The 15273-nt window shown below is 37.6% G+C and overlaps 1 protein-coding gene across 8 annotated transcripts in view; it reads left to right on the top strand.

Annotated features, from left to right (window-relative positions):
• The window catches only part of NFIB (nuclear factor I B), a 284093-nt gene that overhangs the window by 221073 nt on the left and 47747 nt on the right, over positions 1–15273 (top strand). For all 8 annotated transcript variants that reach the window (XM_059833888.1, XM_059833885.1, XM_059833884.1 and 5 more), the window contains exon 6: positions 920–1038. In XM_059833888.1, the coding sequence (XP_059689871.1) occupies positions 920–1038 (119 nt within the window). The remainder of the gene's footprint in view (positions 1–919; positions 1039–15273) is intronic.

The raw sequence follows: 15273 nt of genomic DNA, 5'->3' as shown, positions 1-15273 counted from the left end.
CTGCACCCCAGTGAGTCAGGACATGTCTGCACAATGGGACTGTCGGGGGTTGGGGTGCTCATCCACCAGCACCTAGTGCTTCTGAGTTATTTTGCTCATATTCCCCAATTTCATTCCATTGTATTTTCAGCTTGGTAGTTCACCTAGTACATTTTAGAAATGGATAGATTAATTCTCAGATTGTTGTCTAAATAGCAGCAACAACAACAACAACAACAACAACAATAATAATAATACCACCACCATTAAAACCTTCATCCTGCTTTTCTTTGGCAGGCAGCGTAACAGTTTCAGTATATATTGTTATGAAGAAACTCGACTTCCCTTCGCTGTATTGAAGTGCTACCTCATTTTATGTAGTGTGACTTGAAATATGGGCCTTTTGTTGTTTTTAATTAAACTAGTCTAAAATGAAAAGCCTTTGTTTCAGTTTAGACCTCTTTGAAAAGCTTAGGATTTTGACCTGGTGAAATACAGTAAACTAAATTTTTTCCTTATTAACACATTCAGAAAAGTTCCTGTTTTACCTTGACTTTATTAGTAATACTTTTCCAGTGCCTTGTTTTGCTTTTGTGGTTTCTGCGTAGTGTTTAACACTCTCATGACACAACCTTTCTTTGGTAGGTTACAGGAACTGGTTTCTTGGTTGCTCAGCCAAATGCTGGTAGACTTTTATATGTTCCCCATTCATGCCATCTCTGAAATATTAAACCATGTGAAAAATGCAAGCACATACCTGCATTACATATTATTAAATAATATTGTCTATATAAATTAATGTAAGCTCTACTATCCACTTCTTTGTGCTTTGTATGCCTGACTTACTTTCTATTGAAATATTTGTTGAAATCCAAACAGTTTATATACCACTATGAGTTGCATATCATATTCACTGCCAAATCTCATATTACTTCAACAGCAAAAGACCCAAAACTATCTCCATAGATGAAAATATGGAGCCAAGCCCGACAGGAGACTTTTATCCTTCTCCAAATTCACCAGCTGCGGGGAGTCGGACATGGCATGAACGAGATCAAGGTGAGTAACACGGGACCATTTTACCTTGAAGTATATGCAAATATACAATAAATCTCTGCATCTGCCTTTCCATTATTGCAATAAAATGATGACTTTTTAGAAGAATAATTGTTTTTCTGTCTGGTATGTGTATTTACTGGTTTTGTAAATGACTGTTAAAACCAACAGTCAACACGATATGGTATAAACAAAGACATAATGATTTTTCCATCTGGTTACTGCCTTATCTATTGTTTGAAAAGATGTGTGGCAAGTGAGGTACTTGATATTGTGTATGCTGTGATCATCTCAGCAGGATTTTGAGTATGACGGTTTCAAGTAAAAAACAAAACATCTCCATACTATGGTTGAGTCAACACTAGTTTACTCAGTTTTTGTTTTACGATGACAGACTCCTCCTGTATGTGCGTTTAGTCCATACTATGTGACTCAGAATAGGTCCAATAGGCACTTCTCTGAAGAGCCCACACATAGCTCTGTGGGACTGTATCCATATGCTAAAGGGTGTTGGTAAGTAGTGTTGTGTTTTGGGTTATCAAAAGCAAGGAACATGTTTGTATGGAAAAGAAAGTTATGGCTGTGAAAACAGTAAAACTAGTTGTCATAACTTTCCTTCATGTTATCTTGATGCTTTATAAACCTAGATGCCAGTGTAGTCTTTTCCCTCACCTTTGTGATGTGAAAATGTGTTTAAACTCACATATATTTGAATAGTGTTGGTTAATGGATCCTGTGGCTGAGGTGCTGCAGATATTTGGAGAGTCTGTGAAATGTGCAGCACAGTATGTAAAAGTGAAATAGACAAAAAGACATGCTGTTGCTTCCTTTACTGATCTTCCAGCATTTTCTATCCTTTTCCCTGTCCGCTGCTCATCGTTGCTCTCAGTTCTTCAGTAACCATCTAACCCTTTGGTCTTACCTAATTTTTATACTGTTTTAGGCTTCTTCTTTTTTTTTGCCTGCTAAGTTTTCTCTTTCATCTCCATATGCAAGGTAGCATGTGATTGGTATTTAATTTAGCTGCCTTTTATTTTCACATTTGCCTTTTAGTTGGTCTCCTTTTAATCTGCTTCTGCCTACCCTCTCATCTGTGTTCTCATCATTAGGCTGTTCCTCTCACATAACGTTTATTAGTCTTTTTCTTCGTCGTTTCTTTTGTACTTTTTGTTTCTCATGGAGGCTTTGATATTTTCTTATTTCTAGCTGTTTGCAGCTGTTGAATTAAAAAAAAATCTTGCCTGTGGCTTTGCATAACCAAACTTAAGTACAGCAAATAGGAGTTCTGCCAGCCAGAATCTTCCCCCTGGTGCAAAATATTTTCCTCTGTGAGTGTTACCTGCTTTGCCATGACACTTTATTACAATTTTTCATGGAAGACAGAATTGTACCTCAACTAATTTTTCTGCTTTTAAAATAAGTTATTTTTGCGGTTGTGGGGAAAACAGCCCATCGTTCCTCTCTGAAGTGGTGTCCACATATCCCCACTTGTGAAATGAACTCCTTTTGTGCTGCTGAGTGAGCTGTAGTGGCTTCCGAGAAATGCAGTGCCGCATGGACATCTGAGCCCGAGTCCTGCTGACAGAGCCTTTCACGGATGATACCTATAGTTCCCAGCTATCTCAATTGCTTTTTAGCTCTTGAATCGCTCTGCTTGCAAAGAACTCTGCTCTGTGAACACTGGATTTGTTCAGTTTTACCAGTCTTCTTCATGTCAGATTTATCAGTAGTGAACAATGTTATTGTTCACATTGCTTGAGTAGATTTACAATGAACCTTTACTTAATTTCTGTGCCATTGGGTAGCTAGATTTCTGGACTGAAATAGCCTTTAACTCTCTCTCTATGTTTCATAAACCAGAGAACTCCAAAAGATAAGAAGGAGAGAATAAAAGAGATAGACTTGAATCAGTGTATTTTATTTTTGCTTCCTGGAGTTTACGTTCCTCCCAGAATATTCTGTTCTCCAGCACTGCTTGGCTTAGTGAAATTTTACCAGATCCCTGGCAGAGAGGCTGTCTTTGAGGTGCTGTGAGGAACGTTTTTTTCCTGTTCTTAATATGTTCTTCCATTCCTGCAGAGGGACAGATACACCACTGTCCAGTCTGAAAACCATTATACTGGGGGAAGCATAAGCCTTTTGCCCCTAAGCATTTATGTTTGGCTACAATCACTTCCTGAGGTTTTCTGGCTGCTGTGGAAACACTGTAAGGTAGTGACCACAATGCCTGTCTTTGGTATCTGGCCTCACTGGGAAGGGGTATGTGGCAGCTCCTGGCATATTTGTTCTGCTTGCTATCGTTTGTTAGATGCTTGCTATCGTCTTCATACTAGCATGCATCTGTGTAAAGCTCCGTTTGGACACACAGGTTTTAACAGGGTATGATATTTGTGAAAATCTGTATTCTGTTTCCTTATGCCTGCAAGCACAAAGATAATAGAAGTTTGGAGGTGGTTTCTACGCCAGAGATCTCACTGGTACTACTTCTCTCTCTCCCATGGAGATCTGTGTGTCATATGAGGTTAGGCATAAATGAAAAAAAAGGAGAAGCCATTTGGGATCACATTTGTGTTCATCCAGTGTCACCAGGGGATGCTTATGTAGTCCCAACAGGCACTGCTTTTTCAGGCAGTCTCCAAAGGTCATCAGCGCCAGAAATGTAAATCATTCCACAGTACCCACAAATGGGAATATGCAGAGGTATCATGTTTATGGGTAAGTAGCTGCTTTTTCACTCTAATGCAATTTTAACTTTTGTGAGAGAAACAACATCAGAAATAGGGTTGATATTAAGATATAGCATTACTGATTTCAGTTTCATTTTCTCTGTTTTGAACCTGATAGAGTGAAGTCTCTAACTTCTGACCTGAAATAGATCTAGTTTCTTCATCTGCATACCTAAGAGTAATAGAAATATTCTATTTCATAGAAATAGAAATGACATAGATTTGAAAGATTCTTTTATCTTAAGGGCTTTTCATATCTTTATTTAGCTGCATTTGTAAAGTAGCAGAAATGAGATGACAGTGGTAGTTTGGAGCTCAAGATAGTCACAATAAAACAATGATAGCTGAAACAGGTTGGAATAAAGTACTTAGGAGTTTCATAGGTGTCTAAGTGGTATCTAACCATTTTGATAGAGAGAATGGGACAAAGATTAATAGGTAACACAGAAATATACGGAGATTAAAAACGTGACATAAAAATTTGCAGTGAGTTGGAACAGGTTAGATCAAACTTTCATTGCTATGAAAAACAAATATGATGTAGTTTAGTAAGTAAGTAGACATCAGGAGAGGAGTGATTTTGTATGAGTGATGCTGTTGTAATCCTCATAGTTTCTACAGCTTCTGTAGTGTGTAAGCATGCATCATGAGGCATATGAACACGACTGCAGGAGTGCTTGTGGTTTAGCCAGGATGTGGCATTTGTGAAACTAAGAAATGTAGTCCAGCTACAGTAAAATCTTCCTCATACCACACTCTTTCAGTTGTAAAACTCCAGACTTTGTCCTTTTGCTGTTATCTGTCTTACTCCTGTTGTACTACTTCCAAAAATGTTTTGATAAGATTTCCAGATGTTGTGTTTGAAGATGTAATTCTGGGCAGAAATAAGTAAGCATTTCTGAAAAATGGGAACTTTAGATGGCATAACGTTGGTCAAAACCAATCCACGAAGGGTTATGAGCAGTGGCTTCATTATCCAATGCTCTAGTATTGTTATGTATGTTAATTGTTCTGATATAAAAGTATAAAAAACTCTAATTACACAAATTAGTATTAAAAATAGTTTTTTGTTTGTATTTATTAACATCAGATTATAAATCCTTATGGAAGAAAAGAACAGCATGTCAAGCCATGATACTGTCCTGGCTTGCAAAAGTTTGTGACTGTTTTAAAAATGTATGTAACCACAAGAGTATGTGTCACAGTTTCAAAAAGAGATTAAAAAATATATTACTGTGGATTTACAATGTTGTTTTTGAGTTTACATGCATTCAGTCGTTGTGGGAAGATTCTGTACTTTGTGCCATCATTTTTGCTATGTTAAAATACTTAAAATATGACTCTATTTATTTGCATCATTTTTTAAAACAGGTGTGAGGTCTTCCTGCAGAGAAAATAGGCAGGTTTATAACTGCAAAGATTTATCCCAAACCTTCTTTCTACCATTAGCCTTCCAAGTAACTAACCATTCTTCAAAAATCCCAGAGCCTAAGAAAGTGAAAAGTCATCTCTGAGAATGGTGCATTACTTAGAAATAGAGCCCTAACATGACAATTAGGAGTTTAATTTCTGTGTCTGCTGTCAGATCTTGTGCAAGTTATTTGTTCTATCTTGTACCTTGGTTTTTCCAATTGAATGTCTTATTAACTTCAATAATGTCTGGATCATGTCTTACTTGCATTTCTACCAATTGGAAATATATCCAGATCTAAAAAGTAGTTTGCTGTAAATCTCTTACAGTCTTGCTTTTTCCAGGTTGCTGTTACTGAATTCTTTACATGTTTCTATATTAAGCAAAACTTTGTGTTCCTGCAGTAGTGTAGTAATACTTTGAGAAATAAATGGAAGTTGCTGCATGAGTAAATTTGCTGAGTGTTTTAGAAATTTGGAGAAGGATAAAATTTTATACAGTAAAAAAAAATAAAATATCACCCTCCCCATTTGGAAGAGGAAGTTATTAAAAATGTAAAAAACCTCGTGAATAGTGCAGTGCAGGATAAAAAATACTTTGGAATGAATAGACTATGAACTGTTGGTGAACATCTTGATTTATTAACTGCTAAGTAATACTTTTTCCTTAACTCATAAGGAAACAGGAATATCAGAAGAACAGAGCAAAATGTGTGCACCTATGACTTCCCTTCTAAAAGCTAGCTTGACAAAGTGCATTAACATAATTGCAGACAATTTCAGTATTTGTCCTTGAGATCTGTTTTACTGTTATAGTGTTACAACACTGTGTATCTAGTAAATAAATAAAACAGCGGTTATCACCAAGGCACGCTGGTCATGATAAAAGTGGAAAGATTCATGTGGATTTCTGTAGTAGTCAGGTGTCTGGGAATACTGAATGTCAACATACAATGAAGTGAATTTTAATTTTACAGTTTCTTCATCATGTTCACTCTCTTACACCTCACCCACCTCTACCAACAGTCAAGAGTCAAGATGCCAGCATACCATTAAAACTGAAACAGCTGGACCACCTTCACCCGTTGATTGGCCAGCAGCTGTTGGACCCTCCACTTCTCAGGTCCCGACCCCCTTTGTTGGATATCCCTCTTCTGGACACTTGTCCCCTTTTGCTTTCTCCCCACCCACCGGACACTCCTTCCCCATTGGGGTCCTTCCCGATGGCTCTTTCCTTCTTGGGCCTTCTTCTCATGGACCGTCAAAGATGGACATTCTCATTTCCGAAGTGAGGGAACTAAAAGAGGAAGTAGTTAATGTGGTCCAGGAGTTGAGAACGGTAACAGATCACCTTGGCTTTTTGGTGGCCTGTATTGGACAGAGTTCAGGATTTTTTCCAGCTCCTGGTGCCCCTTCTGAAGGTTAATGCTTTAGAAACTCAGTCCCATCTAACAGATGAATTCATCTTGCAAAGATTTACCTTGATGAATATCTGTTAAATGCATTTCTGTGTTTTTGACTCAGTCTGAGTTCTCAAAATCCTTGTATGTCAAAGCATGTTTTAAAGCAATTTATGTCTTGTTAGTAAGTTCTGTTACATCTGCCTTTGTATTTTTTAATATTTCAAAATACTCTTTAATCAATGTATACATGCACATTCACATACCTTTCATATATATATACATATATACCCATGCACACGTTATGGAGCTATCTGAATTTTACGTGTTTTTAACTAGTATAATGTGAGCACAGTAGTCAAATGCTGCCACTTGGTAAGTTTTTATAACTGCACGTTTGTAAAATGAGAGGTACTTTTCACCAAGAGTAACTTTTCAGAGTGTGTTTGCAGAGAAAATTCTTAGCCATGGCTTTTTTTAGCCTGCTGGCTGCTACGATGCTGAAAGTGGCATCATGGTAATAAACAATAACATTAGCAAGGAAGACTCACCTGGGAAGCGCCAAGTTGGGTTCTCCTCTTTCTTCCTGGTTGCAGAACAAGATGTTGGTAGTGTTCAATGAATGGGCGTTATGTCTACTTGTTAAAAATCAGTAGTTCTGCCATGATAGTTAAAACAAATTTAAAATCAATAGGGACTTGGTATACTTTTGGTTTCCATAGTGGCAATTTTACAAGAAAAACTGCTGGTACGTAAAATAAGTTAAACATTACTTTCATAAAGATGAAGAGTGCTTTTTTATCCTTAGAGCTTGAAAGGCACTAGTTATAGAGAAATAGGTGAAGGAGCTTTCAAATACTTATTTAATTAAAAAGGCAGAGAAAGAGAAAAAAATCCATGAACAGGACAGCAAAACGTTATCTTAACATGAGTGAATTTGCTTGTACATCAAGAAAATTTACAACCTCCATTATCGGGTGAGAATGATGTTAAGTTTACACTCTCTCCAAAAATAAAGCAACAGAGATTATATCTGTTTTTCTGTGTTTAGAATAGCTTTAGACAAATTTACAACTTGTTCGTAAGTATCTTCAAATATTCAGAGTAGCAGATGAGGAAGTTTCTTTTCTGGGCAGAGCAGGGACCTGACTTTTCCTTCAGCCCATGTACACTTCAGTTTCTGAATGAATGAAGAGTAATAAAATGTTTAGAAATACAGACAGGAAGACAAATACAGTAGGAAGCATACAAAAAGGTTTGCTTTTTTGCGTTCCTGGAAATGGCTGTTATTTGCTCAATAAAGTCACTGTAAAAAAATCTCATTATAGGTTCTTTGTCTTTTATTTTGAATAATATATTGTGGCAAGGCCTATTACTTCATGTTTTCTACATGTGATTATTGAGTTGAATACACTCAGGGCTAGCATATACATCTCCCATATACATCAGTGAAAGATGTAAATGCAAAAGGCTATTTTTTTTCTTGTATGTGTAGCACTTACTCTGTGATGAACTTTATACTATGGCAACATCCTGTTACCTTGATGGTGACTCTAGACATCCTTTGATTGAAATTAGTGATGAAATGCATGTCTTAATGCAAGATTTGGCCCAGGAGCCGTTATGTGCAATTGTCCTATTCCAATGTTGCTGAATAAGAGATTTCTTTAGTATTTTTGAAACTGACCAGCTCCTATTAGAAATTGTAAGTTAAGTATTATTCTGTATGATCTAACCTATGTGGTGCAGAGGATCTTCAGTTACCAAAAGAATAGATATTTAGTATCTCATGAATCATAGGTGTCTGTAGTGACTTTTTTTTCCAGTTATGGTACATCCGTGAGAAGGAAAAAATGAATTTAGCCCACGAATTGTAACTTTTTTTAGGCACCTCTCCTTTTTGTCTTCATTGATAGATTCTTTGTTTCTGTGCTGTATACATAGATACATTTGAAAAGGTTCTTAATTTCTCTTTTTTAATGCTGTCATACAAACTGTATCAAACTTGATCAAAGTAGTATATTTCAGTGTGTAGTTAATGATTTTATCTCAGTTCAAAACCATTCCCCAGATGGATCTACAATTAAATTAATATAGGACACCTATTAAACCATCCTAAACTGTTGCCAGTATAGACTATAATAGTAATAAAAAGGAGATGCCATAACCTAAATGCTTCTAAATCAACAACTTCCTTTACATTGTTTTATCTTACATGCCTCTTTAATCTCACTGCATTAGAAATTGGGAATACTTTTCTGACTTTTGCAGTTAAGATTACAATATTGATTTCATTTTCTAGCCAAGTTCCTTGGATTCTCAGCATTACTGAGATGTTATAGCCGTGCATTTTTCCTTTGGATGACTTTCTGTAGGGTAATTTAATAAATGACTAAAATCTACTCTAAAGTCTTTATGATTTGCTTGGCTTTTTAATTACGTTTTCTCACGTTCTCCCGTAATGCTCTTCTGTCATAACTATCTACTGGAATCACATCTCTTAACAATGATTCATAGATGATGAAATGGTCCAGTCTGTTTCTGAAGTGTAAAGTTAAATAAAAAAGTAATTGAGTACCTAATATACACTGTAACTGCTTAAGGGTTATTTATGGCAGTGCAGAGTACCTGGAGCCTCATGTGGGTTTGTTAATGACAGTATATATGTTTGTTATAGTACGTTCTTTGTGGCAGCAACATTGTATTTTTGGTCTCATGCTTTTTATCTCTATTTCCAAAGTCAGCCTTATTACTTCCAGTGCCTGCTCCATGTTTAACAGATAGCCACCCCACTGAGCTCTGAGTTACTCTTGAGTACTTCCCATATAACACCTGATGGGCTGTGCTGGTACAGAGGTGGTTGGATAAACTGAGTCTGAAGTTGTGGGAAGAAGTGAGGCAGGAGAGGCTGCAGAGGTGAAGGCTGGCACTCTGCTGCCAGCCCCTGTGGGTCACTGCAGAGCTGGTGGAGACATTCTCGCCTCCTTCCAACAGCAACACCCCAGCTCCCCATGGTCTCCGTGGTGGCACCTGTGTCTTGGGGGTCTCAAAGCTGGACAATGCCTCTGCTATGAGACATGTAGGGTGAGGAAGGCTGGCCAGCTTTATGCCAGCAGATCAATGCATGGACAAAACAGGTAATTTTCTCCTCACAAGAAACAGTGCAGGTATGATAACATAGTCATGCTGATTATAAAGCTTTCCTGGGAAGTTTACTTTCTGATGAGGACTGGCAAGGTGGGTGTAAAGGATGAGAATAAAGAATTGCTGCCCACTGTTCTTGCAGGATAGCATGACATAGTTTCAGCCTAATCTTAGTGGGAATAGATGTAAATTTAAATAGGAATAATCTCTTCAGTATGGCAGTTAATTAGTTACATGTCATATGACACTGTCAAACAACTGTTATGGGGTTAGTCCGTATGTCCCGCCCTACTGTTAAATATTTTTTGAAATTACCTTGGGATGTGGATGTTTTTGATGTGTACATATTCAATATTGATGCTGTAATCTGAGCATCGCATCTTTCCTCTTGTCCTGTTTTATAAACTGTCTTTTGTTAAAACTGAAAAATAAAAAAGAAACCCAACTGAATTTTAGGAAATGTGTATGCAGCTTTCCCAATTACCCTAACTTAAATAACCATGCACTAGAATTATACTTTGCAAAGGCCAGTGTATACAATTTAAAAAGGAACTGCACTGAGTTGTTTTGCTTTCTGTCCATAAAAAGTAGGATAATCAGTAATGCAATGAAGAAATTCAGTTGTCCAACTTTATACAGTTAGTCACACACACCAACAAAAAGCATCCTACAACTTGTTTATATAGAAACTCGTCTGGGTTTTCCACCCTCTGCCCCCACCTCCCCCACCCCCAGTATGCTGGGAGATATAAGGGCAGGTAGGTACAACCCTTCTATCTTTTGTCCAAACCCCTTTCTGTTCAGGAAAAGAAAATCGTCAAGGTTAACAAGGCTCATAGAATGTAACTGTTAGCAATGGAGTACAGTATTCTGCAATTTTGCATGTGGGTAAGATGAGAAGAATGACATGTTTACTCCATCTAAAGGGTTTCTCACTCTCATGTTTCAGTTGTCTGAAAGTTCTTGCATCGCTTTCTTCTCTTATGTATATTAATACTTATGGAGCAATGCAAAATAAAACAGTGTAATTTATTATAAAAGTTGAATTGAGAATGAACAAGGAAATAATTCAGTTGCTATTTTAAGAAATTTACTCTTGTTTTGCTGTAGCTTTTCTAAATTGCAATATTGTCGTAGTGTTTTGCTCGCCAGCTTGCATTAATGAAAATGGCATTGGAAGAAATTCTAGTCTAGTTCCTCTTCTTAGGTTTTTAATGACAAATCACAAAAGATAATACATTGAAATGGTTTCTCTGTTGTCAAATGGCAAAACAGCACAACAGAGTGTTTGATTAGCCTTGGGCATGGTTCCTGATAGGAAAACCAATGTCACAGTCTGATAGACTGGATTGTGCAACATCAGAGGTGTGTCTGTGAAAGTAGCTTTGGCACTAAGTAGGCTGATTTGAAGATGGGAGGTTATCAAATCTTTGTACACTGAAATATTCTACTCTAGTATAAAATTTTCATATGTAAAACGCTTTTCTACACTTGATGTAGAAGCAAAAATGTGAAGAGAGCAGCTCTCTTCAAACTTCAACGCTGGCTGCTGCTCAAGTTCGGAACACTCCCAGATGCTAAGCAACATGCTTATGTATCTTCATGTAACACCTCACTGTTTCTCTCAAAAGCGAGTACAAAGGCCTTCATACTGGGAATCACTATATATGTCTCAGAAAGTCATGGAGCAGAACTGGTCATGATCTGGTTGGTTGGTTTTATTTTGTTTTGTTGATTTTCCACTCAGGAAAACATTGATTATCAGAACTGAATTTTTAATGGAAAGAAATAAATTTTTAGGAGGGTTTCTCTCTGGTCCAAGATAAAACTTAGAGTGAGGAGGAATGAGACACCAACAAGCCAATGATTAGGGCACAGGTTTGGATAATGGGAGAGCTAGATGCAAAGCCCGATCTCTGCCTGATACTGAACAGGAATTCTAGCAAGTCTTTCTCTCTTCTATGCATCAGGTATCTCAGACACCAAGCTGTTCAGGCACATCTGTCTTTCTCTCCTATTTATTCACAAAAATATGTCACAGTTCCTTTTTTTGTGAAGAAGATAAATGAATTAAAATGTTTTTATTTTCAGGATTCTTGGTTTCCATCCAGCCCCAGTGCCAAGTCTTTAGGACAGATGTAACAAAGCCTTTTTCTTACAAAAGAGAGGTGGTTGTGCTTTAGAGTCACTCAGCTGTCAATATTCGGTTTTAGGTGCCTTGTTAAGACCTACAGTTGAGAAATACAGAATGCTTACAGTGGTAAAGGAAATCAGAGCACATCTGAAAATTGGTGATGCTGGCTCTGCCTGTGCAGAGTGGCTCTGCTCCTTCTTCACATGCACAGGTGTAAAACAAAACTGATTCTCCTGAGCACAGTGGGATTTGTCATGATTCATCATCATTATACAGCTATCCTATGCGAATTTACAATTTTACTTGAGTTTTCACATGTGCTTCACGCAAGCATACCTACCAGATGTGGCAGAGGCAATGGAGAGTGGGGTCTAGCTGGATGTGATGTATGTAGTGTATCAGGCCACCAGAAACTATCCCAGGTACTGTCTCTGGGAAAACAGCAGTTCATTTAAAACATTAGCATGAAAGGGTGCCTCTTATAGCTTGCCAGTGGTGCTATGGACTCCATAGCTTTCCTGCTTTCATTATGGTTACATATACAGTAGCTTGAACGTTGTTTTTTCTTGCTTTTTCTGGAGATGATGTTACACTAATGAGTTGTAAATGAATCTTTACAGATTGTTGTCTGCAGGAGTATACCTTATAAAGAAAGACTTGTAAAACTAAGCAGTAACAAAGATACTAGTAGGGAGAGTTAAAGAATAAACTGGATTAAAAGAGATTTAATATTTGTTTATGATTTCTTCTTACTCTGCTCCTGAGCATGTCTCATGAGCAAGAAAGAGAGGCTGCCGTGTTTTGGTGGTAAGCAAGAAAGCAGATCAGGTGTCCAGAAGCAGGCAGGTGGATGTTTGAGCTTGCCCTGGATCACTGCTCGATTCTAGCTGAGTTCTCCTAACAGGTGGCTTGCCGAGTGGTGTGCCAAGGTGACATTCGTCCAAGGGACTGCCTGTATGACAAGCTGCTTCAGACTGAGGAAAAGGGTCTTTGCTTTGATGAGGAAATTGCCAAAACTCAAGTCTCATTAGTGTTTCCTAAGGTTCTTTGGAAGTGAACAACAGTTCAATTAAAGCCTGACGTAAACACATTTATGCACACTTTCCCCACAGCATTTTATCCATTAGAATTGATCAAAATTGTTGCCTTGGGCTGTCTTGAACAGCTATACATCTGGAGCACCATTTGTGCAAGCTTCTGCTGAACAGGCTGCATATGCTATGCTTCACAGCAGCTCTTCTACCTATCTGTAGACAGATTTACCTTGTTGGAGATCACAGAGATCGTCTAACTCTTTTTATTTGCATAAACCCTTTTTTCTTAGATGTGATGCTTTAAGACGTGTAACGTGCCACCTGTTTGGGTGCATACACACTGTATCTTCACAGTAATATGAGAATACAGGCATGAATGATTTGGAACAGCACTGAGAATTAGAAAAAAAAAGCCCGTTTTTCACATTTGAAGGAATTTCTTGGCAGGACAGGACACAGTGTCTGATTAATGTTGACTTTTGATAACTTTGTCCAAGTGCTTTACATCTTTCTGCTTTTCATTTGTACTTAGCATTTTTTCTAAAGGTCTAAAAATAAATCACACTTGAAACTGTTTTGTTATTATCATTCTCAAAGTAATAAGGGTTGGAATCTCATTCCTGAAACTTTGACACAGATGTAAGAGCAAATAGCCTATCTTTGTGAACTCTGTTTGCCATTCATTGTATAATTATCAGTATATAACTAAGCTCTACATAACTACTAGACTATATCTCATGATGTGGCAAAAATAGGACGTGTTTCAAAATGAGAAAAATGTGTGTTTTCTATTATGTAGAAGCTACTAGTAAAATCATATGATTTTACTTTAACTCATTCTGCTTTATTTAAAGGCACTGTTTCTTAAGAGCAAAACTAGAGAGTGAAAAACTGCTTTGCATTTTCATTTTTTTTCCCCACTTTCTGTTTTTGTAACTGGTAACTCTCCAAAGAAATGTAACTTGTGTGTTTTCCTATTAAAGCTCTAAGCCTCCTATCTTGGTCAAGGAGGAGACGGCTGCAGCCTTTCTTCCCAACCTATGCAAACAGTTATTGTTCTGTCTCCCCTGTCCACTGCATCTGTTATGTGGCAGTGGTAGGAGCATGAATGCTCCCTTACGATGGCCAGGCACGCATGGGGAGAGCTGCAGGGGCTGCGGGGGGAAGGGGCTATCTGAATTACTTCCCACTACAAAGTGTGTTGTTTTAACAAAGAAGCTGCTGCCTCTGCTTCAGCCGTTATTCTTTGCAGTTGCCTATGCTATATATAACAAGACTTCAGAAAGTACTTCATGGTGGTGTGCTGTGCAGTGTAGATTGACGTGGCTGTTTTGGTGGGTAACGAGTATTTTTATAGCGGTGCTGAATTTTCTATTCCTGACTACCAGTCACATTCACCTTGATGAGGAAACAGTCTTCTGTATGAGAAGTTCATTGTGTTTGCTTTGTAATTTATGCTGTCTGTTTTCTATGTTTTCTATTCTTACATCCGTGAAGTAGGAGCAGGAATAAATTACACGTTTTTAAAGCAAATGCTAGGGTTATCATAGCCACCAATCTCCTTTTCAGTAGATTCTTTCCAAATTAGTGATGCCACTGGGGGGTTAACGGATACTCTGATTACATTGCACTTCATAGAGCATACTTCTTTTGAGCAACTAAAATATTTTGGTTTTGAAAAACACAACAACTTTTGCTTATTTAATGAAGTAACAGTCACCAGCCAAATTAAATCCCTGTTGCATTCCGGAAATCATAGCTGCTGATGCATGCAGACCTTCAGGAGCTAGGCAGTTCTTTCTTTCATGAGTTCTTTTGTTGAATATGAGCTTTACATAAGGAAAAGATTTTCCACTTCCAGCCCATGGTTTGTTTTTTCCTTAAGGAGAATTAAGTGCAGTACTTTTAATTTGAAATAAAATCAAACTGTTTGTACATTCCCTCTTTTGTGATAGCCTATATGTGGTAGATTCAACAAGATATTTGGTCACTGATAAGTTCTGTGACAGCTACTGATGATCAGAGTGTTGTAGTGGGAGGCTGTGTCTACAAGCTGTTAGGCACACTTACCTTTTTTCTCAGACTGTAACATTGCAGCGTTTCTGCAGAGACAGAGGTTGTGCAGGCACAGAACCACAGTACAAAGACAATAGCCGGTTAATTTTGTCCTGGGCTTTTATAAAACCCTACATCTGTTATGGAGGTGTGAGGCTTTTCTTGCTCTGATGGAACTAGGGCCTTATATGAAGAAGCTAGGGCTGTCATTTGAGCAGAAAATAAAATATGATGAAATTTGAAAATCATTCCAGAATTAACGTGCCTTCTTATCATGGTTGGCCTATGCAAAACTCAATCTAAAATTGTCTTGCAATTTTGAAAATGATTTCTTC

The sequence above is a fragment of the Gavia stellata genome, chromosome Z (genome assembly GCF_030936135.1).
Source record: "Gavia stellata isolate bGavSte3 chromosome Z, bGavSte3.hap2, whole genome shotgun sequence".
In the NCBI taxonomy this organism is placed as follows: domain Eukaryota; kingdom Metazoa; phylum Chordata; class Aves; order Gaviiformes; family Gaviidae; genus Gavia; species Gavia stellata.
The sequence above is the reverse complement of the archived record's forward strand: the minus strand, read 5'-3'. Positions and strand labels throughout refer to the sequence as shown.